Below are 26,210 nucleotides of genomic sequence, written 5' to 3'. Positions count from 1 at the left end.
CACGAAAATCACGCTGCATATATATGACGAGATTTGCCCTTTGTTTTTTTTAACCTTGTGGGCAAATTATGTTTGCATAAAAGAGTCGCACCTTGTGGGTAAATAATGTTTGCATAAAAACTCAAATACCAACGGGGTTAGTTCACTCTAGGGACGTCTAAATGTGGGCTATTTTGCCCCCGGTAGCTAATATGTGCACCATTTACACGCAATTACTGATTTCTTTTCTTGCGTATTTCGACTTTTGATTAATTTTATCGAACCGGCACAAGTTGGTCATAATAAACGTAAAGCAATATCTTCTGGACGGACATTACCGATCACTTGTATAAACATAACTTACAGCCGGTTGGCTTATAAGTAATGTAAGACGTTTGTGCAAACAGTGTGCAAATATAAAGAACATTTACTGAGCTACTCTAAGAGATCACTCGGTGTGAAGTGCAAAAATATAAAATTTCAATATAATATGAAATGAAATACATCAGTCACTGACTCTATGAAATACATCAGTCAATATGACTCTAAATGAAATACTCATTGACAAATATCTATATACAGATTTATCATTGATGAGTTGAAACACAAATGTCAGAGAATGTAAACTCAGGAATGGTTAATGAATACACTTATGTGTTATTGTCATTTGTACTTGCAAATATAAGAAACAAGAAAACAAGAAGCTGAATGTACATATATCGAGTGGATCTACACAAATATGTTGCTGAATGTTTAGTTCATTGCGAAACGAAATGCGAGATTCTTTGGATATTTTGATATTGTAAGTAAGTTTATATAACTATAATCGAAATATAAATACGCCTACCGTAGGTCAAACGTGTAAGCTTCTCTCGGTTTTTAAGGCTATGTTTGTAAATGCATTTACAATAAGGTTAAAGAATGGATAAGCTAAAATATCATTGGTTTAGTGAAAATAGAAAATTGAAAAATCTCGAAACTATGTTTTATGTCACAATATACCGTTCTCAGACCTATTTTAGATTAGTTATTTATTAGAGATTTTGTATATATTTCATTACGGCGGCTTGTGCATTTAACATTGGTACTATATGGCCATTGTATGTATAATTACCTTACACCCGCTCATGCGCGTTGATATGAGTGTAAGCTGACACAAACTGTAATAAATGTTAATAATACTCACAAAAGGCAAATGTCAACATTAAGTATATGCTTATTAAACTTGTCCTCAAATTATTGCTGATGGAATGTTATATGCTCGTTCACATGCCGTTTTGAAGCGTAGTAACAGTACGGTGGTGCGTCAATTTGCACGGCATTCACACACGTTGCTAGGTTACTATTGTCCACTGCAATAGGGTTATTGCTATATGAGGTGCTCTGGAGACATTTGACACGTGAGCGGAATGTATGCATGAGCTGTACATTATGTCGTCATCATTGACAACACTTCATGTATCCGAGAGGCTCGCCTCGTCTAGACCTTCGATGATATCTGAGAATAGAAAACATGACTCTACATTTTGAGCATTGAGTGTTACCCAATTTAACTGAACCATTCCATAAAATATTACATATTTTACTTTCTAAAAACAACACCTATGTTTGCACCTAGAGGAAGTAGTAGGTATATATCAACAACACACATATAATAAATACCTTAAAAATTGTTATATGCTAAAAAGAAATCATACCAGTTTGGGCCTCGTATGAGTATGAATATAAAAACACAATCACACCCTATTGTACTGGATAGTGCTCAAAACAAAATCTACATGTTTAGTCGGACTTACAGACGCCACGGCGACACCGATCCAGTGACAAAACCTCGAGTATTTTCTCAAAAGGAAAACGGAATTGATAAAAGATATTTTTCGACACTCTACTGTAAAACCCTAATTGCATAAGCATGTACACTAATGATACACACTTTTCGCAATGTCTGTATGATATAAATGAATGGAAAGGTCTTCATCCGAGTAAATAAATAAAAAAAACACCTTTTTACTGGATATCGCAAAAGAGAGTTTTTACCTGTATATACTGATTTTCCATCTGCTTGATCGTTAGATATTGTACTTCAATGCACTCAATGCAGTGCTCCCCAAGCTGCCACCACCCAGGAGAGGGTTCGTTTCGCAAAAGTCAACTCAAATATCAAAGTAATTGTCATATCCACTTACCTCTGAAATAATTAATGTCAAAGTGGCACAGCGTGCAGTATTTAGACATATATAATAAGCAGGGATTTAATTTCATCACCGCCACATAGCATTGTACTTCATGTCCTTGAAGTCGCAGAAATTTATCGAGTAGATAAACTGCCATATGCACTCCACTTTTCCATCAATACTGTTTTACCTCACATTCTGATTGTAAGTATAAGTGAATGTAATGTTTCACCTCTGCTTCACCCCAATCACTTACCCTAGTAGTTGATATTTACAGGTCACAGTGTATTCTCTTGTAGTCAAACATGGACATGTCCTAGGCGCAAGTAGTATTTAGTGAGTTTTTTATGACCTTAGTTTTTCGGTATACTCGATATTCCTATAATTAAAGTGTTTTCTCGTGTCTACACTGCAACGTATACTTGATCTTTTTGTCAGTCATATTTTGCTATAAGCTAATAATACTCTTACAAGTAGTGTTTTGTTATTTACTCACCGCTATACTCGATGCTTTCAAAGTTGCAGTGTTTTCTCTTATAGACCGACTTTAACATGTCTTCCACTTCTGCGTCAGTCATCTTCTCGCCCATGGTGGTCATAAAGTACCGGAAGTCACCGACAGAGATCTTCCCGTCGCCATCACCATCAAGTACCTTGTCAGAAAATAAAAGTAAGGCTAAAAAACAAATCAATCTCATTTCCGCAGAACCAATCTGTTTTCCTTTTTTTGATAATAATCTAAATGAAAATCTAAACAGCCTGAATTTATGCTGCAGCAAAGTCAAAGTAAAACTATTATACGCTTTTTTGTTATTAAAAGTCGGCACATATTATGTAAAATCTTCACGACCGGGAAGGGCTTAGCGAGCGAGGTAGTGTTGTCATGTTTTTAAGAGTGCCTTAATAATAATGCGATTCAGCAGACAGGGAGCCAAACTATGACGTTAGGTTTTGAACTACAATTCTTAAAGATAATGAAATGTAGGATATCTAATTCGACGTTTATATCGAAATCAAGAGCAGAAATGACAACTATGAACATGCATTTAGAGCGGTGAACAAGCTTCGCCATGTTAGCAACAACTCGTACTAATCATCCGATCGAAGACGACCTGGGGATCCTCTAATTCTTGACAATGACAAAGTTTATTTGCGATAAGGCCACCGGCCCATTACAATATACAGGCATACAGTATATATTTACAATGTTGTGCAACAGTACATTGAAACACATTGAAACAAATATACAGTAAGGCCACTACTTTTATATAAATTGGTTTACAAAACCGGCGGGTCTAATTTTCCGAAAAGTACAAAAAAAATAAAAAATGAATTTCACTTTTTTTCAAAATTATTTTCCCGACCGTATTGATTTTGGTGCGAAACAAAAGAAAAACAAACAAATAAGAGTACGAATGCAGTTGATCTCGACTGGTTTGTTGTTCCGTAGCCGTATTCTCCAATTTATAGTGATAGCATGTGAGCCAGTCAACTGTTATGGCAGCGCCGTTGGAAATGGCGGAATTGACGATAGCAGTCATTCTTTGTATGAAATAATTTATCAAAATATGCAGGAGTTGTTAAAATAACAATAGCAATAACTATTTGCAAATGTAACAACCGACACAAACAATAACTGTCACGTGATTTTGTTTTTCACCACCAATTTAGGTCATCAAAATATTGTTGTTTATAGATAAAAAAAGTGTCAGCGACTGCCATCGAATTAGTAGACACAAATATCTGTAAATTATGTGTAAGAAAAACATTTTATAGCATTTTATGGTAAAATATCAAACAACAGTGCACTAAGTGTGAGCAGTGAAATCGAAAGTAAAATTTCTAAGTTGACACCGGTGACCTAGTTTCGCAATTTCGGTCGGTGGTGTTTATGGATTTTAAATCACAGAATAGTTTGGAAATACTTGTCATTGAGTCAATTTAAAGCTTGTGTTTATTCTAGATTACATGTTTATTCATGTTTGGGTTAAAAGTAGAGTAAAAACAATGAAAGAGTTGAACACATGTGTCAATGACATTTACTATTTAAATGCCGGGAGTTGTAACCGTGCAAAACATTTAGATAAAACAACACGGAAAACTAAGTCCATTTCAATTCGTAAAGAACTTGACATTTCACTATTAATGAGATTTGTTGTTGTAACCAAGGAATACTTTTTAAAATGAAAAATAAACAATCAAGTATAGATGCCCTGTGAACACAAAATAGCGGAGTTGGGAGAAGATGAAAATATCCGATACATAATTATGGATTTCTCTGTCAGTTTACTATCATTGGCACATAAAGTTAAGTCACATGCTAGATTTATTATTTTGGTATGTGATTTTTATGTACTGATGTGGTAATTTGCTGCAAGATTTGAATTTGAAATGGATTTGGTGAACATCCCATGGTAAATATCCCGGTCCGAAAATATCCGGACTTAGCTAAGTTAGCATGGACCGGGTTACACACAACTAGGACCCCGCATGGTAAGGGTTATTAAAACTCAAATCTAGGTCAATTTAGTACCAATATTGAAATAACTGAAACAACGTCTAGAAAATGTAATGTATTGTTTTAATACGGTGCAATTTTTGTGTATTTTAATGCGTAAAATTCGCCTACTTTTTTCAATTTAATATTGGTCAGTTTTTAAATGTTCTGCATTCACTTTTGCATTAGCAATACTGCATACCCTAAGCTAAAGCTAAACAAATGTCTTGCTGAGTGATATTCAATGTATCTTTGATAAAAAGTGTAGTTTATACATGTAAACATGTTTTATATTCAATTTCATTGATGTTTTATATGCACAGTATGTAAGATTTAAACTGTGTGTTTAATGAGACCTTTGAAACTTTGAGTGTATTAAAGCATGCACTAATAGCAGTTTTAAAATGTCAAGTAAATGATATAAATTTTCAATGTTTATGTTGTTCTCTGATTTTCACCTTTAAAGAGTATGTTTTGTGACTTTTTCCCTTTTTTTTCGACCACCCGGTGGACATTTTTTCCAAAAAATCTTGTAAACCAAAAAATAAAAAAGTAGTGGCCTAATATTGTTTTTATATAGGTATTGATTTTTAGAATTTCATTCTTCAAGTCGAACTTTTCTTTTATTAAATGCATGGTACAAATACGTAGAGACACTTTTAACTATATTAACATTAGATGATGCCATGAGTATTCTAAACTTGTTAATGCTAGGAGTAACATAATATTTCTGTGGTATATATTGGGATCGCAGATCCTCGTAGATATCACAAACAAGTAGAAAGAAGTTTTGGTTGTCCCAAATGTAACCAAAACCTATTGATTGTAGACATACACGTAATTTTGTTACCCAGTTATTTCTACCATGTAAGTCATCATTACACATCATGATATAGCATTTCTTAACAAATCTATGATCAGGCATTTTTAGTATTGTAAGCCAATATTTAACACAACGTTTATAAGATTCTATATACATTGGATATCTACCACATTTCCCTAAAACAGTGTCATTTGTTGTATGTAACTTAGCACACATAAACCTTTTACATGCATAAATATGAACCCTTTCGAGGTCATCATATTTTCCGAGACCCCATACTTCTGCTCCATATACATTTGTAGGAGTTGTGAGCATATTTTTGTATCAAAAAGTTTGAAGAATACTCCATTTGACAGTTGACCGCATTTATATAAAGAACATAACAATGATACCAGCACACGTTTACCCTTTATGCAAAGTTCATGTACCATACAATTAAATGAAAGTTGTGGTGTAAACGTAAGTCCTACATAACAAAATTAATTGACCACTTCTAGAGGAGTAGTGTTGTAGAACCATTTCTCAGTTCTTGAGAGTCTTCCACCTTTTTAAAGACAACAATTTTGGTTTTAGTTTCGTTAACCTTTAACTGTTTTTGCAAACCGTACACAGTATCTGACAATAACGCTATATCATCGGCAAACATAAGTAAAAACAGATTAACAGTCCCTGGATGCAACTGTATTCAATTCAATTTCACATATTTTCAAAACATAAAACCAGAAGGCAATAATGGAATATCATCATTCTTAAAGTAGTGCCTTTTGTTTATATGTTTGTGCATACATTTCCAAACAAAAAAAACCTCACATAAAGGGAAGCTAAAAATTGTTTAAAAGTTTATTTTTCCCTAAAACCATTAGTATTTAATAAAAGACTTCTGTCCTTAGCAATAAAGAAGGAGGGTCATTCTAAAAATAACGATAACACTTAAAATGGCTTAATTGGAATGTTGACACGAACGAAGTTCTTTAATGAAATGAGGATGGATTTCTCGGCAACAGAGATCTGTTTTAGAAATTAATGAAGAAAAAAAACATTCCAATTGTATTGGATTCGATAGAACCCTTTTTTCTCATACAAACAAAAATTCTGTAAATGTATCAAAACTTAATTACAAGAACATCCCCGTACATGTTTGTCAGAATTCAATACACAATATAAGGTTATAGTAGTTAAGTAGTTCTCTTAATACGATTGTCTGATTGCTCTTAATAACAGTCAGTCAATTTTCCCTTCCACTGCCCTTTACCAGAATTAACGAAGCTACCCTTTTCTAGAGTTAATGAAGTCACGTAAGACAAGAAAGTACTTAAGCCAAGATGATGCAACAGAAAACATATTTCAAATAAAGGGCAAAGTAATCGAATTCAAGGAAATGAGGAAGATTAGTAGCTGAAGGAACGGAATTACATGTATTTAGGCCAAATTAGATTTGTACCTAATAATCATTTTATTAGGGATCTATTCTTGTCAGGAAATGGTATATGCGTGACCACTTTTTCGTTTAATGAAGTTCATACAATTACAATACATTGTTGAAGTATTCATTATTTCGAAATATATCGAAACTTGAGTATCACTTATGATGGTAAAAGCTTGGTTAGAATTTTGAGGTTCTGGGGGAATTTATTCTGTACTAAACCATGGAATGCTCTTTGACGTTCTTAAACCACCAGTAATGATAAAATGTTAAGGAATTTGAGATTTGTATTTATTCAATGAACAAGAAAATATTTTTATATCATCAAAAAAAGTTTTTTTTATCATACTATGTTACTATATAATTAAATAATTTGAGATGACATAAGTATTTTGAAATATCGGGGCCAGGCAGGAATAATTCGAACCGGATGATGCAAACTGATATTGATTTTTCCAAATCTCACACAATGAAAATAAATGTAAATATCATTCAAGATCAGTAAAAATATTATTTGTTGACCGAATACCTTAAATGCATCTTGGATGTCCTCTTTGTCACGACAGCCGTAGAAAATGCCGCCACGTTTGGCCATGAAGCGCTCAATCTCCATAAACGTCACAGAGCCTCGCGCTGAAAACCGAAAACAAGTTGCTTTATTTTGTACCGATACATTTGCACAATCAGTACCAGAGAAGACATTCACCGTCTCCTTGGCCTTGTGGTTAAGGCGTCCGCCTACGGAGCGGGAGGTCGAAGATTCGAGTCTAACAAGGGGCTTGTTCGGACATGGCCGGTTGCCGACCCAGCAGCTAGTTAAATCGAGGGGTACCGATTACCTTCCTGCCAGGCGCCCGGCATTTGGGATAAGGATTCGGGGTAAAGATGTTCACGAATGTAGGTGTCTCATAAGCCCAAAGGGCTGGCCCTTAACTAAGAGGGGTGACACTATAATAAGCAAACACTTTACATAGTCAATTCCGTACTGTCATATAAGCAAAACATAGCGGGACTGAACTGTGTATTCACCCAGAAGGTCGTATGTGCTCGTCGTCTGATCAAAGTTTAAGGGAAATAAGACAAACCCGCTAGCGGATCTTGTGTTCCAATGCCATTGGCTGAAGTGAACTGTCTGCTTGGAAATATGTTCATACAGTTATGTGTGTTAAAGCAGAATAGACAATAACGGAAGCATGCGTATATAATAACAGTACTAAATGTAGTGCATTAACAAATATTTCTTCACTTTTTGAGTCAGGTTTGATTTAAATTAGTCTTGTACATTTGTTTGCACTACGAGTCTCGTAACGATATAACGTATATGATTCAGTATTTCTTGTTCGTAATTTCCAATTATTTTGATTAAACACATGTTTTGCTTGGTCTGTGAGTTAAGCGTGTCTTAGCATTTAGATGCACACATTGTGATGTTCGGTTAAATTTGAAGAGGGAATATGCCCAAATATGTGCGGTAGTTTCTCATTTTTAAGCACTGCAGCGACCGGTACTGATCTTATTTTTCGGCAACCAAGTTCGATGTTTTTTAAATGTTTTTGTATAAGGAAACTTTTAAAGAACACAATCAGCCCGAGTCAAACATTGGGATAAAAAAACCTTTGTTCTGCTTTACATCTATTGCTAAAAGACATAATTGTATTTTTTCTTTGGTGCCTTCAGTTCAGTTTTCCATAGCTTTTTACCCTTGGATTTAAGAGTTGAGGTTGTATCTCTGGTTTTAACTCTGCCCAATCGTATCTTTGCAGATATCTTGGAAAATTGCCAGTTCTCTCGACAATAGTTTAACAGTAGAATAATGCTAATTCGTTGTTCGTAATAATGTTTGTGAAATGTTTCTATAGACAATCTGAGAACATATGTATCATTGCCTTGCTTATTTCACAGAGTGTCAACCAATAAATGATTCCATTGGGTTGCCCTGGCAAAATGTGTTTGATATTTGTGATGGAAGTATTCAGACTGGGGTTTAAAGAATGAATCTCCGGATGACTGATTGTTAGGATTCCATGACAAAACTTTAAGCACGTGTACATAACATGCAAACCAGACCAACTTTAATCGAACAGTTTCTTGAATCCGTTTATAAACCGAATCCTCATTTTGACGCTTACGGTATTGTTTCTCGACTGGCTTACTATTGTTGCCAAGTTTTAAGTCCTTTAACAAAATGGTGTTTTGTGCACTTTTGAGAAGATAATAATAAATGCATACATTAGCCATCTATGTGTTTGTCTTTGCACTGAATATGCACGGTATTATAATTAAATGTAATTGCATTGTGACTTTGAACATCCTATTTCAAAACCACAAAGACAACGTCATGTCATAGAGTACAAACTGTACTGTCAATGTTTTAAAACAGAACAAATTCAATAGAAAGAATTGATAGTTCATTTTATTGTTTAAAATACTGATTGTATTAGCTTTTACTGCTCTAGAGAACAAAGCCTAATCAATACCTATGGTAAAAATAGCAACCACTTTCGGTCAATATGTAGTTATTGCTCTTGGAAAATTACAGTATTTAGTAGACTTCTATGCATTATAAATTGGAACAAATATTCCCTATTCTTTATCGTTGTTTGCTTTATCCTTTCACTTAAGTGGGCATTTTAACAAATCGTTGATGTGAAATTCTAAATAATGCTTGTCCGTTCTGAATAATAGATTATTCTATAAATGTAAGTGCTAACGCAGCTGTTAAAGTTCAACGACAATTTCTCGAATAATCATTGGTCCCTTACAACAGCATCACACTTAGTAGACTATAATATTGATATAGTTTTTTTCAATATTCTACATATTTCAAATTACCTGAGAACAATGCCTTTAATTTTATAAAATTATGTTTAAGTAATGAATTAAGCTAAATGAAATAAGATACTTAAGTGTGTCACGCCTAAAATATTCCAAAAATGGGAGCCAGAGGGTTATGAGCGAAATCGAATTTGCTGCATGTTTGCAAATATCGTTTAGTTATCTTTTAAAAGAAAGACACTTTGAAGAAACTGGTCATCTACTTACAGCTGACGACAAGTTCATGTTTCACCTCCTCGAGTTCCCTCTCCGAGGGGTTCCAACCAAGGCATCGCAACATTTCTCCCAGGTCCCTCGCCGCCATCTTATTTTTCCCGCCCTTTTCGAACATCAGAAAGGCCTTGCGTAACTCTGAAGGGGACAACACGGATATGTCATACTAAATTAACCTGCTCCACGCACATCTTCTGCATCAACGATGCTACCATGTGTGCAAAAGCTGGACAAGCGTAAGATAACTAATGGATGGGATAAACGCCAATGCCCTATATCATAGAAAACGGCGCATATTTGACACACACCTCTACCATCGGAAGATGCCATCATCGTCAAAGTCGGTGCTGGTGATGTCCATCGAGCAAGTATGTAAAGGTAATAATTCATTCGAACGAATAAAACTAAAAAATCCTGTCAAAATTGGAAATGTTTCGTTGAAATAAACGAGCGATATGTCTTAACATAAGTTCAATAGTTTTAAATGTAAGAAAGATTTACCATTTGTTAAATGACATTGTTTGCAAGAGTTCGTTGGCTTTTAACGGTCATTTGCAATGCGGTTTTCCTTGGACAGAATATGTTATACGCGTAAGCAACACAAGCAATCATGAGTTAAGATACATTAATATGTCAATTTGTAGATACAGCTCCAATACCGGAGAGAAAATTGGCTTTCTGAAAGGCATGGTGATCACCAGTTGTTTCCTCTGGTGGGTAAGTCGTGCCGGAATTAGGTTGAAATGATAAACTTCTACTTTTGTAACTTCCGTTTGTGGTTTGCAAAATGTCGGTCAATTTGGTTTAAAAGTAATAATCTTAATATAGCAAAGGTGCCACAAGTTGTTACAACATTATATTTATCACTTTCGTCACCATGTGATCTAACACTGTGATCTTGTGCAGTGGTGGAAACCGTAGTACCCTAAGAAAATCCACTTTACCACACTTCGGATTCATAATAGATTTTTAAGCTAAAGTTTGCTGTTATAATATAATTCCGACAATAATTAAAGTTTTAATTTGAATTGCATCTATAAGTGTAATATTTATAAATTAACCTTTATTAAGCAAGTAAACTTCAGGACAATACAAAACAAGAAGTCAGGAGGGCCCGGTGTTATTTGCAATGATGCTCATGCATTATTCAGAATCTCTGATGTATAGCATCAATGAAATTATATTTCTCAAGTCTTCACGCGGTTCCTATGTGTATTTTTCTGCATTTCAATACACTAAATACTCTAAAATTAAATCTACATGCCCTCGGGCTGTTATGAAATGATTTTGTAAGGGCCCTTATATAGCTCAATGTCCGAGATAAGGCAATTCCGCAGTAGGTTTTGTTCAGTTTCTTCCGTCCGAGCAGCATATATCGCACTCTTTACGCTTCTTTTGCATGCTTCTTTTGCATACGTGTTAAACTGTGTTTTTTATGACGTTGGTCGCAGTCGTTTTGTGAATAGAGTATATTTATAGAGTATAAAATTGGAAAACTTATGAAATTAGCCCCATGTAAAGGTAACTGAAACAAAAGTATAGCCATGGGAATAGCTACACGTTTGCGTACTGCCAATTCATTTCATGATAACAATTTAAACGGCAATCAAAATATGTCTTATTCTAGCACTTAAGTTTTTTTGTTTTCCTTTTTTTTCATCTATTGATGCTACACTGCAACCATCCTGGAATATGAAACCAATGGGGAGATGTACATATGGCGTGAAAAACCTTGTAAACACATGCGCCTAGACTTGGATTTAATATAAACTAGAAACGCCGCAATGCAACGAAACTATGTTTTTCATATGGGAAACACGAAATTATAGCCATGATCATATATCGTCATATATTAAGCTACCTACACACCAAGTTTCATTACTTTTCATCAATTCTAACTCTAGTTATTTGGCGGAAACTATTTTTCTAGTTTGGTAAAAGTGACCATGGCCTTGACCCCCACCCCATCAAAAGCAATCCTAAGCTAGTTGTTAACATAAGCTCCCTACACACGAAGTTTCATCAATCACTATCCATTAATCCTTACTAAAGTTATTGGACAAACACCAATGTTTGATGCACAACCACGCCCGCCCGACTCCTATTTAAGCGACATATCAAGTTGGCAAAATACGACACCAAAGATATTTATATCAATATATACCATGAACTTGATCTGATTTTGTACAGTAAGCGAACGTTTATTTTAGGACGACATCGGTCAATACATTGACGTTGGCTTAATTGACAGTATCACTCATGTTAAATAAAGGTACGTATAGTGCACAGATAGGATGTTACCCTTATGAAGTGGTTCTGTAACGTGCACCAGTGTATATCACTGTTAGTTTACCGCATTTTAACGTTCCTCCCTGAAGTCTATTAGTTGTTAATAACTTGTGTGGAAAATCAAACTCTCAGAAGTCCGTGTTTTGTAAAAGGTCTTAATCATCCTTTTTTTGTTGCGAGTTCGTGCTTGTCATATTACGTTGCGATTCTCTCGTTTAGTGTTTGTTCTTAATCCATGTGCCTCGAAACACGATCAGGGGTTTATTTCAGGGCCATGTTTATTTCATCGTTTTATGAGAAGACCTTAATGTAAGAAGGATTTGTATTCCCAATAGTCGCACATATTGCATCGTTGTTGTTTGTTGCGCTTTTACCGGAAATTTTGGACATGGTCGTCAGAGGATGAGGATATAAAATGTTTCCTCTGGTCCTATTTTAACATATTAAATTGGACAAAAATGCGGACTTAAAGAGTTATCAAGTATATGTACCTCTTCGTTGTTCTTCTGTGAGTTCGTTGTCCTCTGATGAGATGGAGTTTGAGGGCTGTAACAAAAGAAACATACCTGCATCAAAATTCAACCCCATTCAAATCAATTTAAGTTTGCATACAGTAAAACTGTAGGATTATTTTGTATTTATTCACTCCTTTTGTATTATATATTGATTATTTCCAATGCGATATGAGAAAATGGTACTGGTATGATAAGATGAAGTATCACGTTTAAAAACAGATGAAGATAACAATACACAATTGTGATTTTTGTTGTTGTTTTTTGCTTTTTGACCAAATTAATGGTAAGCATTCAAAGAACATAACATAACCATCTGATATCTTCAGCATAAAAACCTCAGAAAAATACTGTTTCGACTGCATATTTGTTTTTATCTCAAATTATTATTTTTGTTTGGTTCAGCTTGTGACAACAAAAAATGAACAATTTACGCAAGGCGAAACACAAGTGAAATATAACTTATATTGGTCACTCGATGAAAAATACTTGTATCTTAAACTGAAATAAAGCATTTACCTTTATATAAACGTTAAGGCGCAAAATATAGGTTGATGCCATTTTTGTTATTCATTTTAATACACTCTCCTGTTTAACTCATTTGACTTGAATGATCCAAACAAAAAAAGCATTTGATTTAGGTCAGATAAAAAGAGATATTATGGCTCTTCTTAACTGGTATATATGGCTATGTAGCTATGAATCAAAACAAACATTTTTAAAGGCTATTATTCTTTTAACTATACCTTTAATTGAACTCATATTAAAGTGTAGTTGTCATATCATTATTAAATTCGTTTTTTAAATTATTACCCTTTAAAAGGACTATTTCAAAACAGGTTGAAATACCAATTTGAAATGCATAGACATAGATAGAGAAGCTAAAAAGATTTTTCTTCTTTGCAAAACTGAATTATATCTGCCAATTATGCGATAAAATTATTCTTCTGTTTCATTTTTAATGTGTTATTGAAAGTAAAAAAGTGTAATGATAAAGTACACAAATTGAGTTTTTCAACTCCTTTTTTGTCTTAATTTACAAATTTAGACCAATTATTTTTATGTTCAACATTTTGATTGGCGATTTAAAATTTAGCATTTTTTATTGATTTGTAATATACTTAAAGCGGTCTTTGCCCATAAAAACGCATTTTCCTTTCAATTTGCAATTTGAATTAAAACACTCTCGACGTTCTTTTTATTTCTTTATTGCATTAAAATTCACAGAAAATAGAGTTTTGTACCGTTTCAAATACAGAAACTCTACAATGATTCTGTGCTTTAGATTCACGAATTATTATATGATACAATAACATGATTGGAATGTAATTTAATACGTATGACTTATAAAAATTGAACTTGAAAACTTGGTTTACATTCTGATGTTGATTTTTCGGGTAATGTATTGTTTAAGATTTCAACACACGTATTTGGATTGTGTGGTCTAAGGTTTAAAAACAGAATAACCAGACATTCAAATGTAATGATTTAAGTGCATAAATGTATACTTTTAACATGCAATCAGCTCAACGATTACCTTAAACTGTTTAGCTGATTTATTTGTCTCCGCTGGTGCCAAGGTACAATTTGAAGATACCCAAGATCGATCTTACAGAAATGCTTGCTCATAGACTAATCTTTAAACATAAACATCTCTGCACATTGTCTATTAGACCTCATATATTGTCTAGCAGACCTGATTTAAGAATGCAGAAAGGCTATTCTAGGAGAGAGGATATGGGTTTAACAAATTAAGCCCTGACAATACAGACCTTGCACAGTTATTAGATCAGGACTGCCTAATGAAATAACAGGGAAAACTTTTGTGACCATTTCAGTCTCTTGTTGGTTATTAGGACGTATTTAATGTCCTAAACACAAGATAAACTGATACTTAAATTACTTCTTTCGAAAGATGGCCAAAGCGATAGCCTGTAACCGAACATGTTTAACGTCTTACTTCGAAGAACGACCAACAACGATGCAGTTATAAATATAATACAAATTGTATGACGTTTTGAGTATTATGATGTACTCGTGGTATATAGAGAGAGTACGTTATACATGGAGACAATCGATGGTACAAATGTACTTCTAAATTCGTTTTAAAGTCATTCATTTTTAGCTCGTCTTTAATAAATCGAAGAAAAAGAGTCGAGGTGTTGTGGAAGCCGTTTTATCGCCGTCGTATGCGTCATCGATATATGGTGTACTCGGCGTGTAGTTTTTAACATTTGCCATAACTCTAAAACATTAAAGATATTCAAATGGAAATTGTACAGATGATGCCAGAAACGAAACACAATTGTGTGGAACGACCAATATGTAGAAAATTAAGAACTATGTTTGTATACGTCTTAAAAAAGAAATAATTTTCGATAGATGTGCAAAACCGGACGTTTGCTAACATTGTTATAATTCGCTTGACAGACATAAACATTATCAAGAGAAGTATTTCTAAACTCTGTTTTACCATAAAATTTAAGAATACGGTTGCTGTCAAAGCAAAGCGTTTCCTATCGTGCCCATTTTAATTAGATTAAAACAAAAATGGCATATGATGAAACAACAGAACTTTAACGAAAGAACTCTCCGTATGGATCTTTAGATTATTGAGGGTGTGAGTTTTGGGCTTTCTTAAGTAACACTTTACAAGAAGGCGAGAACTCAATGACACAGTGAGTTTATGACGTTACAAGGAGGTAGTTGGTAGTTTGGGGTTCGAATATTCAAATATCTGTTGGTTGCCAGTTGGGGATTCGAATAATCAAATATATAGTTGTGAGATGTTGATGTTAATATTAATCTATTAGACCATTTCCAGTTGGTTATTTGCGAATATTCTACGACCAACCAGATGGTAGTTGGGTATTCAGATTGTGTCTTGTTTATGGTTGAAGGGTACACATGTGAGCATATCACGCGTCAAATGTATGTGTATGCGTGTTCACATATGTATCTTCGTGACAAACACTGTTCAATTACGTATATTTGCTACATTCGCAAGTTGGTTATTTGCGAATATCTAGTTGGTACTTTGGGATTCAGATTTTGTCTATTTGAAAATGGTCTAAAGGTATTCATTTAAAGAAATCACACTCTTAGTGAGCTTTTATGCATGTACACATATTTACCTTCGTAACAAACACTGTTTTAAATCATTATCGCTCGTGCATTCGCCAGAAGTATATTTGGTTATTCGCGAATATGCAACTACCAATCACATGTTAGATTGGGATTCAGAGTGCGTCTTGTTTGTTTTTTATTTAAAGGTACACATGCTAAGAAATCATACCTTTAAGTCTTTTTATGCATAAACACGCATGTATCATCGTGAAAAAAAACAAGTTTTATTTGAACATTTTTTCTACATTTGACAGCTGGTTACGCGAACATTTCCAGTTGGTTATTCGCGAATACCCAACTACCAACCAATTATGTCTTTTTAGCCATGTACACATATGTATATCATATCAATCACTTCTAAATGATTCCAAAAACAAAAAGGTGTCACCAAGTATCTAAAACTCGCATAAGTTTAACGAAGTACATGTTATTACTCATAGAAAACGTGCGTATATACCCAGACAGAACCCATTCCAAACGTTAAAACCTTAGTATTCATAATTGCGTAACTTAAGATCTAGTAAGACTACAGAAATGTTTTAAACCACTCTGGCTTTGGCATGACTCTGGCTTTCAGAAGATCATTGATATACCCTAAAATGTTTGCCAAAACATAATACAGTATAAAATAGACATTGGCTGTATTTCAGTTATTATGGTATTACTGTTGCGACGGATGCTCGCCAATCAGTTAAACAAAGTATGTTCAGATTGCAATGTTGCAGCGATAACGAGGTCATGATATTCCGCCCAGATTATACGGTCAGACTCAAAATTAAAAACAGATGTCGATGTGGTCTTCGCATTGCCATTCGCAAATGAGTTAAGTCACTCAGGTAAATATTATTTGTGAGTCGGTACATACAACAAAGCCTCTGCAATTGCATTGATATTAAACATATACAAATAATCCTGAAAAAGCATTAAAATGACAATAAGATTAATACAGATTTCGGAATAATGCTTCTATCTTATAGTTTCAGCTAGCATTGTAAAACATTGATATATACTAGAATAATATGAGATCAAATTAGTATGGAGAGATTGAATGAATTTACATTAATAAAACAACGGTAACAGTAATACACCTGGCATGACATGATTTGTAATATCATAGACATTGTACACATATTAAAAAAATGTAAGGGTTCTTTAGTCCTGCAAATTAAAACTGACACAAAACAAAGCAAGCAGGTAGCAAATTATAATAAAGCAGATCAAAGTCTGGTGTGGACTGTCTATCAAAGAAGTGGCAACCCATATATCTCACGATTTAGTTTAATGCACCAGTCAATTGTAACCACGGCCCCCAAGGTCCAGGGGTATACCGGGGATAGCCGGGGAAATGGGCCGTGTTTTTACCTTCCCGGTGGCCCCGCAGTGCCGGGTGAATGCGGTGGTTTTGTATTCGCGCCAAATATAGCGGGGAATGTGCCTTACTTAGGGTCCCTGGGGTGCGGGGGCATTTGGCGGGGATTTTACCATTAGTTCATCCCCGCAGGGCGGGGATTTTACCCGGGCTTTGCTGGACCGAAAGTCAAAGTCCCCGCTATTCCCCAGAGGTGGAGAGGCAGTGGTTACAATTGACTGGTGCATAATAGCAGTCTGGTAGTTTGAATTGAACAGGTTCAGGTGAAATTATTCACCCATAACTGGAGGTGGTTTAATGCACTGAAACCTTATGCAATTTGTTCCATAAATGACGGCATGTAATATATGTATTGTGTATAAAACCACATTTGCCATCAATAATGGTGTGAGTAAATAAAGGGTGTTTGAATTTCACCGCTTTCGTTATTCGACACGTTAAAATCCATAATTATTGGCGATCCTTTGGTGTTATCGACAGGTAAAACAATCCGTTTAAATTGGGCGGAAACAAATATTTAATGCTGCGTGAAATATTAAGTAAATTTTATATGACATGAAGTTAGTTTTTAATGAATAAGAATGGAAGGAGTGAGCGAAGCAAGCGAGCCCTTCTTAAGCATTAAAATATTACTTCAAGTCATGTAAATGACCAAGAATGCAACCTCATTTGCTGACACATTGTAAACGCAAAATCTGACGCCGGGGGACTGTGTATTGGATGATTGGCAGTAGGCGGACCTTTTAATCATCCGCGAAAGTTGACATTCTTAATGATTAAGCGTAGTACTTAATGAAAGTCTATCTGTAATTTTATTGACAAGAATGTAGGCTGTATTTTAAGTAAAAAAAGTGAGACGCCATATTACAATTACATCTTCACGCATGCGCTTTTGTCATGTGCCAACGCAAAATCGAAATTTATGCCGCAGCGTTATTTTTTTCAGCTTTTTTTGCACTGCCAATTTCTCAAGCACATGTGGAGCTAAAACGGAAATAATAACGGAGTCTTTTGAAAACTTTTAGTTGAAAGATTCATATCAAATTGAATGTAATTACGCTTAGCAATAAAAAAATACATCTAAAGCATCTCAGCTTTTCCTTTGACAGAAAATACGACATGGCTTTGCGTTCGCTGCATTTCCGTTTTTTTATGGTTTAAATTAATCCTTATCCGCTGGAGTACTGTTTGTGATTCAAATATTTTTTTTATTTACCTACCTAAATGAGTAGTGTTGTTTGTTGTTTGTTTGATTTCGAGTTTCAATCTTTTTAATCATACAGTATTATATGTCCATTTCTAGTGACTATTCGCACAAAGTAAAGCGTTTTGGCGCCACTCAAAAGTTCATAGAAGTACAGATATCGGATGGAGGCTTACAACTACTATATTAATAGCTTGAGAACATTAAACCGCGGACCTCTGTTCTACTGTAAAGTGTATTTTGATATTACATATAAACATATTATTAAAGTGTTGAAGTCCAAGGGTCAGGTAGAAAATTGTTATAATCTATCGTTTTACTGATTCATTATTCGAAACAAATACGATACATTAAAGGCAAACGCATGTCTGTGGTCTAGTTGTTGCGAGTGTTGGTGCAGGAGGGGTGCCCCCTTATGCAAAGAAAATAATTATAAGAAAGAAACAAACATTTATTAGAGAATTGCGGTGCAGTATAGCGCATACATATGGAAACCCAACTGAAATATTCGCCATATAGATCAACAGATTCCTTTTGTAATATGTTTAAAACAATGGTCTACTTTAATTCATCCAAGACAGGAAAACCAAACTAATGTGATATTTATATACAAAAAAAAAGAAAAAAAGAAAATGTACCGACGTTTATTTCATTCATTTCACTTTATGTATGTACTAATTACTTAGAAAATAGTGGCTTAATAACAATGTCCGTGGTAATAGCACGCACCCACCCACACACACACACGCACGCACGCACACACAATTAAAACATATATTAACAGCTGACAACAATTACGCGGCGTGTGACGTCACACACTTTGTACACGCATTTTCGTCCCATGACTAATAGTGTAGGTTTTTTTCTATAAAGAGTGGCTGAACCTAAAAACAGTCTGACTTTTAATGAAGAAATGCAAATAATACTTCAGAGCTCATTAAACTGCGCCTGCAAAGAATTAAGCTGTCAAAATAGACTTTTGACATTTGAAGAATACAGAAATAGACTCATTAGAATGAAAACATCCGAGCTCTTCTTTAATTGTAATTTTACGTTCCTTTCAAGGAAAATTGCGTAAAGGCACTAAGATCATGTTCAATATCACATGAAAAACACATTGAAGAAAACAAGTATAATTAGTTTGTCCATACGCCAGACTTGTTTCGTAATGTGTAACCCTTTCGACTTCTTTCCTAACAAAGCATTGTAGTGCACCACTGTAGTAATAAAACACATCTAAAATTAAACCAGTTTTTAAAAAAGCAAAACAAATGTTATTATTGTATGTTTTTTAAGGTGCTTCAACTCCTAAAAGCTCACTGTATTTAAGATATTTTACAAGGATACAAACATGACTTAACATCGACAAATAGCTGCTGTTGTTGTTGTTGTAGTTGCTGTTGTTGTTGTTGTTGTTGTTGTTGTTTAGTATGACGTCTTCACTTTTTTTCTTTTGCAGATATTGTCATTAATTCCGTATTGTTCCTTAGAGACATGATCCACTTAAGACATATTGTGTTACCATCGGGACAAATCAGGGTTTTGTAATATCGCCAGGAATATTTGCAGCATTTGCAAATGATCTTGTTTATTTCCTAGGGGCACGTTCTCCATACAGGTATCTGATGTTTGCCGACAATATATCTAGTTTCGCCAACACAGATGTAACTTATAGGGACGGATCATCCTTATGGACGAAGTGTGTTTAAAGTTTATTTATTTTGCAACGATTGTAAAATAATAATTAAAGGGAATAAGACACCTGATGGTCCAAACATTCGCAAATACAGTATTTACTCAAACCAAGCTTAGATTCGGCTAGTATGAGGCCGATAGTACATCCCTTTACATGACTAAAATAATATTTCGTCGCTGTCCCAGCGGAGTTTATCCGTTTAAAAATAGCGCATATTGGCTTCCCAGTATATGGCGTGAATATTTAGCATGTGAAAGACACGTGGTTAGTACAGATACATATACCGACGCTATTTTTAAATTGACTGGGATCTACGTGGTAAGAAGACACGGCAATTTCAATTTGAAAATACTCAAACACTGTTTAAGATGCATGTGTCGCTAGCGATATGATACATCAGTAAGTAAGATTCAACGCGTTGTACACAACGATATCAATTTTATGCAAGTTTCCTTCATTTCTTGTATTTTTTCATCTGGTGTATAGTCCCTTTAAGTCGCTCTTGTTAGCACGATTTTGCGCGAGTGTGGTTTTGCATTGTTGACCACCAACCGAACTCACTACGAAGTTAAATAAATATATATAAGTTGTTCGTGTTAAGTGTCATGCCTCCTCGAATATGATGACCAGACAGATTCACATTTGATCATTGAGAAGATCTTTGACAACCAACAATCTATTGAGCAGGCAACCGCCAAATTTCCATTTAGTAACGAAAACGTCCGCCAGATTTCAATTCAGTTTTATTAAGCGAGTAATTCACAATAGGCATTTCGATCTGAACACGAAGAAGATTAAATGATTAGTCGGTGCGGAACGTTACCAAGCCTGCCGACTTGATGGTTTAGAAAACCTGAAATGAACACATACTATAACTTAGAAACTGCGAAGCTAGAAGTCGTACCTGGTGTTTACTAAGGGTCGGCAGCGATGAAAAAGTATATTGACCAAAATTTTAAATGTTTCAAAAAGTCAACTTCTATTTAGTTTTGAGTTTCAATAGTTGACAAGCATGACTCCGATGCAGCGTGAAAAACTGTCATTAGAAGTTGAACATTTTTTACGAAAAAATATTATATCAGCTTTTCAATCAAATAACATACGTTTTCCCGGAAATGTCTTAATACAAAAAGAATATGTTTGTGAGTCAAATTTATCGGAACTGCCCAATCAACAATGTATTGTGGCTTTGTGTTGATTGCAGCTATTTTAAAAAAAAGATATCTGCATTTTTGTAACCCGGAAATGAATTTAATCCACGAAATTTCATTATTTTTCTGAATAACTTTCGTATTTGAAAATATATCATCACGATCTCTCACGACATTGTTGTATAGGTAGTCTGGGGCATTTTGACATAAAAAAAATACTAATGTCGACAGACCTTTCCGTAATAATATGAATGCTTTTTTATCCTAAATCTGGTAAAATCTTTTTTTTTGTAATATTTGGTTAGCTCCTTACTATTCCAAAACATGTCCACGGGTGCGAAACAGTGGCTCCAGGTCTTTAAGGAGCTGTGTATAAAAAAGAGCCAATGACACTTCCGAGCTAGAGCAAAAGAACGGATATCATCATAAAACGTAGGGTTTCAATAGTTTCGACAACCAGTTTCGGTTTTCGTTAAAAAAAACGATAAAACTGGTTTTGGTTTTATTTAAAACTGTAACAACAAATGCACAGTTTGTGAAACCGAAATAAAACCGAAACCAGTTTATAACCGACAAAAACGCCCTTAATAAGACAATTATCAAACTTAAGATGCTAAGGTCACTCACTTTTAATTGAAATTGCCACGGCACTTGAATTTCGACATCGACGGCAGTCACAGAACTTTCTTCCGTTACACTTCATACATACCGTGGGTTAATTGACTGACAAAATCTCGTTTTAATGAATATGCAAGAGGCAGGAAAGGCAACTCTTCTTCCAATGAATGTGCATGTTACGCTCAAATAGTGTTCAATAACTATACAATGTAAGTAGCCTCCGTGGCCGTGTGGTCATGATTACTGCCAAATATTGTTGTACTAAGAAGGCGAATATTTTTCAGCCGTAAAGCATCTGGTACTTTGCGGAACCAATGAAACTGCTTTATTAATTATTCATGATTACGAGATTTTCCTGGCCAAACTGCCCACGGTATACAATGAAGCAACGATGGCATTTCGAGTAATACCACAGAATTTGCTCTTATCGTTTGTCTAAATATATAAGTAAAGTAAAAAGTAAAGTGTTTGTTTATTATAGTGTCACCCATCTTAGTTAAGGGCCAGTCCGTTGGGCTTATGAGACACCTACATTCGTGAACATCTTTACCCCGATTCCTTATCCCAAATGCCAGGCGCCTGGCAGAAAGGCAATCGGTACCCGTCGATTTAACTAGCTGCTGGGTCGGCAACCGGCCATTTCAGAACAAGCCCCTTGTGAGACTCGAACATTCGACCTCCCGCTCCGTAGGCGGACGCCTTTACCACAAGGCCACGGAGACGGTATAACATAACTTAATATATGTATATATCGTTGAAGACCGAATCCACATGTTTATGATATGCTCTTTGAATTCAGTCTTGCGAAATGAGTATTTTGATCTCAAGTGGATTACGGAACGAAGCGTTATTTTACATGATGTCATATTATTCAGAAACCAGTATTATATTTATTGCAAAGTTCACTTTTAATTATTTTGAATCAAGAGAAAGTTTCTTAACCCTTCTAGTGACATTTAGAACATATATGTTTCCTTTATTGTAACTATGTTATATATATCATAATCATATTAAATCTTGTCAAAGCAACTGTTTTATGGTTTGTAAAATGCACTTAAAATGGGAAAAGAAAATACGAAATTAAGAGTGCAAATCATAAGGAGTGTTTTACTAAGATACTGACGGCTGGAACCCTTTAATCGTGTTGATAAAAACTGTAGCAGGAATGGTTTGTTGATAGTATCATGTGATGCTCCCAATGTATTCAATAAAGGATAAACTATCCGTCCGCTTAAAAACTAGTCCTAGTGGGCGAGTGGATAAGGTTTCGGTTTTTGTTTTTGTTTTTAAATCTTGGGCGGCGTGGGTTCATTCCCCATTACAACCAGGTTTATTTGTAAAATGTTCTTGTTTTTTCTGCAATGTCGGTATCAAAGAGTAAAATAACAATATAAGTGCTTTCAGATGCATTACCGGTAAACCTTTTTTGTGGTGCCAAAACATAAGCGAGTCCTGAACTGTATTGTTCACAATCGCAGGTACCCAAATTCTACACATTATGCTTTTTTTATGCAATATCGGTGTACAAGCTTAGTACAACGAAACATTATCTTGTGGAATGATTCAACTACAAGTATTGTATATATATATATATGTATACATTTCTGAAAACTACAAACTGAAAAACTACAACCTCATTTTATATCATTTATATGCAGGTAGTAGAACATAATCATTGTTTGTTTCAGTGTGAGATCACACTAAATTCACTTAGTTACCACCAATATTAACACCACTTGTGAGATACAACATTTGGTGGTCACTCCATGAAAAATATGGAGGACTTAAACTGAAACAAACAAGTATTCTTTCTTTATATGTCTGAATAACTGACTGATGGAACACAGACCATATATAGCAACTAACTATATGGTACGTTGGGTTACGTTACGTTGCGATTTTTTTGTGTTATGTTATGTTGTGTTGTGTTGTGATGTGTTGAGCTGTGTAATGTTATGTTATGTCATGTCATGTTATATGTTATTTTATGTTATGTTATCTTATGTAATGGTATGTTACTATATCTTATTTTATATGATATTTTATGTTATGGTATGCAATGTTATGTTATGTTATGTTATGTTATGTTATGTTATGTTATGTTATGTTATGTTATGTTATTTTATGTTATGTTATGTTATGTTATGTTATGTTATGTTATGTTATGTTATGTTATGTTATTTTATGTTATGTTATGTTATGTTATGTTATGTTATGTTATGCTATGTTATGTTCTGGTATGTTCTGGTATTTTATGTTATGTTATGTTATGTTATGTTATGTTATGTTATGTTATGTTATGTTATGTTATGTTATGTTATGTTATGTTATGTTATGTTATGTTATGTCATGTTATGTGTTGTTATGTTATAATAAGCTATGCTATGATATGTTATGCTATGTTATGCTATGCTATTTTATGCTATGTTATGTCATGTTATTTTATTTGTTTAAATTTGCTTAGAAATGTTTGTGGTCACTACATATACGGTTCTTTACAACCAAATACAAACTATCGTCACGCTATTTCATTACCATTTGAATCAATAAAAATGACTCCAATTGTTGTGTTTAACTAGCCCCTTAAACAAAAATACCACATTTCAATAACTAAACAAATTGACACATGTTCATGTCTTAAATTCAGCACTTTCATTATCTTTAATTTAGACGCAGCTGTTCACGGTGTATTTTACCGCATCTTAAACAATTTCATTAGAAAAACCAACCCGATTTGGTGTGAACATTTAACGTTATGGATGTATTGCTAAATTTAGCAGCTGAACAACAGCGACATTTCCCTGTAAAGTATTGTTCTATCATAATAACATATTCTGTCAATGTTAGATGGCACAAACCAAAGAAAAACACATGATTATATTTCTAAATAAATCGTCTTAAACAATACGAGTTACATATCTCTTATAATTATTATATTTGTAAAAATGAGATGAGCTAAAGATGTTTGAGAAAAGAGCAGTCACTAAGTACTTTAGTTTTATCATTAATTTATCACACAATGCCACAGCTCAATTAGAGATATTTAATTTATTAATTTATTATAATAATTTTAAAAATCTTCAGTGGTATTAGTTTTCGTAAGCTAGGTTTAAATTTTGATTACAACACAGATCAGTGTGTTTTTTATAATATACAAAAAATGAAATTTTTCCTCAATAGCATTAGTCGAATAAAAAAACATTTTCGTTTACATTCATATCTTTATATGAGCGATGCAACTAAATGTTTAATTTGATTATTTATTAAATTTCTTTAAAACAATTTCATTTTCATCCCTCAAAATCGACATACCGATGGGACCTCGCTGCTTCCAAGTTTCATCATCTGTAAGGACTTTAGAGAAGGCTTCCGGTCGCCCCTTGCCTGCATTTCCATCGCCAACGGCATGGCACAAGGCGCCGAGCACCTCCGCCGCCCAATCCGGCCCCGCCGCAGCTCTTCCGGTGTGGGGGATGCCTCGGAGGAGCGATCCACTGTCCGCCAGTTGGCGGTTTCTTCTTTCACTGACTTTTGCCAGCATAGGGAGCGCGCCTTTGCCGAGGAAGATTTAAGGTTGGATTTGAATGGAGAAAACGAAAGGAAAGATGATTTAGAGTTGGACTTCTCCATCACTGAAATTGTATTTCGCGATCTATGGGTTCATCATTATTAAACTATTTTGCTGTTTAAATGATGGTTATCTGGTTTATTTTAGTCAAAATCACTGATTGAGCAAAGTGCGTTTATTATACATAGACCGACTTCATAATGTGCAAAAGTTTGAGCAAAATTTTATTCCAACAATCTATGAACGTTGTAATCTCCTTTGATTTGAAAATATGTATCCACTCAAAGTCAACAAATATTTAAAAGCCAAAACGGCAGACGGTTTATGCCAATCCGTGTATGCATCTAACATAGATCAGTAATTTCATAGTGTCTCTCATTCACAAGACTAATACGGAGTCTGTAAGAAAATAAACCATGACAGCAAAAGCACGGTCGTTTTCCGTGCTATAAATTATTCAGAGCTTATTATTGCTGCTGAACGTCGTCGGAGAAATTTCCCGCCCAAATTGGTAAATGATGTCGTAAAATGGTATGTTGTCAGACGTCATACATGGGAGTTTCGCTTTAGACAGCAATGTCGCTTTAGACAGCAATGTCGTTTTCACGTTTGATTTAATCATTCCAAGCATGTAATTCACTATTTCAGCACACACTAGTGATTTCTGCGATCCGTAATTCCCGTTTAACAAATCTTTGCAAAATCCATAACCTTAAAATTATTTAAAAAAAAA

The 26,210-nt window shown here is 34.5% G+C and overlaps 1 protein-coding gene across 1 annotated transcript; it reads right to left on the bottom strand.

Moving 5' to 3' along the window:
* Window positions 1-463: 463 nt before the first annotated feature.
* Window positions 464-26,210, bottom strand: LOC128206833 (uncharacterized). Its single transcript, XM_052909515.1, has 6 exons — window positions 25,222-26,210; window positions 12,725-12,779; window positions 9,939-10,082; window positions 7,426-7,529; window positions 2,650-2,806; window positions 464-1,477 (listed from the first exon to the last, which is right to left on the bottom strand). Exons 1-6 carry the CDS (start codon window positions 25,537-25,539, stop codon window positions 1,434-1,436), a joined length of 822 nt encoding a protein of 273 aa, XP_052765475.1. The 5' UTR covers window positions 25,540-26,210; the 3' UTR covers window positions 464-1,433.

Source organism: Mya arenaria, chromosome 10 (genome assembly GCF_026914265.1).
Source record: "Mya arenaria isolate MELC-2E11 chromosome 10, ASM2691426v1".
Classification (NCBI taxonomy): Eukaryota; Metazoa; Mollusca; class Bivalvia; order Myida; family Myidae; genus Mya; species Mya arenaria.
The sequence above is the reverse complement of the archived record's forward strand: the minus strand, read 5'-3'. Positions and strand labels throughout refer to the sequence as shown.

Bases quoted from the DNA above. Each gene is read 5' to 3' on its own strand.
- LOC128206833 (XM_052909515.1), bottom strand. From the start codon at position 25,539: ATGGAGAAGTCCAACTCTAAATCATCTTTCCTTTCGTTTTCTCCATTC. The intron at 10,083-12,724 runs GTACATATACTT...TGTCCCCTTCAG, and splicing joins CACAGAAGAACAACGAAGAG to AGTTACGCAAGGCCTTTCTG. The intron at 1,478-2,649 runs GTGAGTAAATAA...TTCTATTCTCAG, and splicing joins TGAAAGCATCGAGTATAGCG to ATATCATCGAAGGTCTAGAC.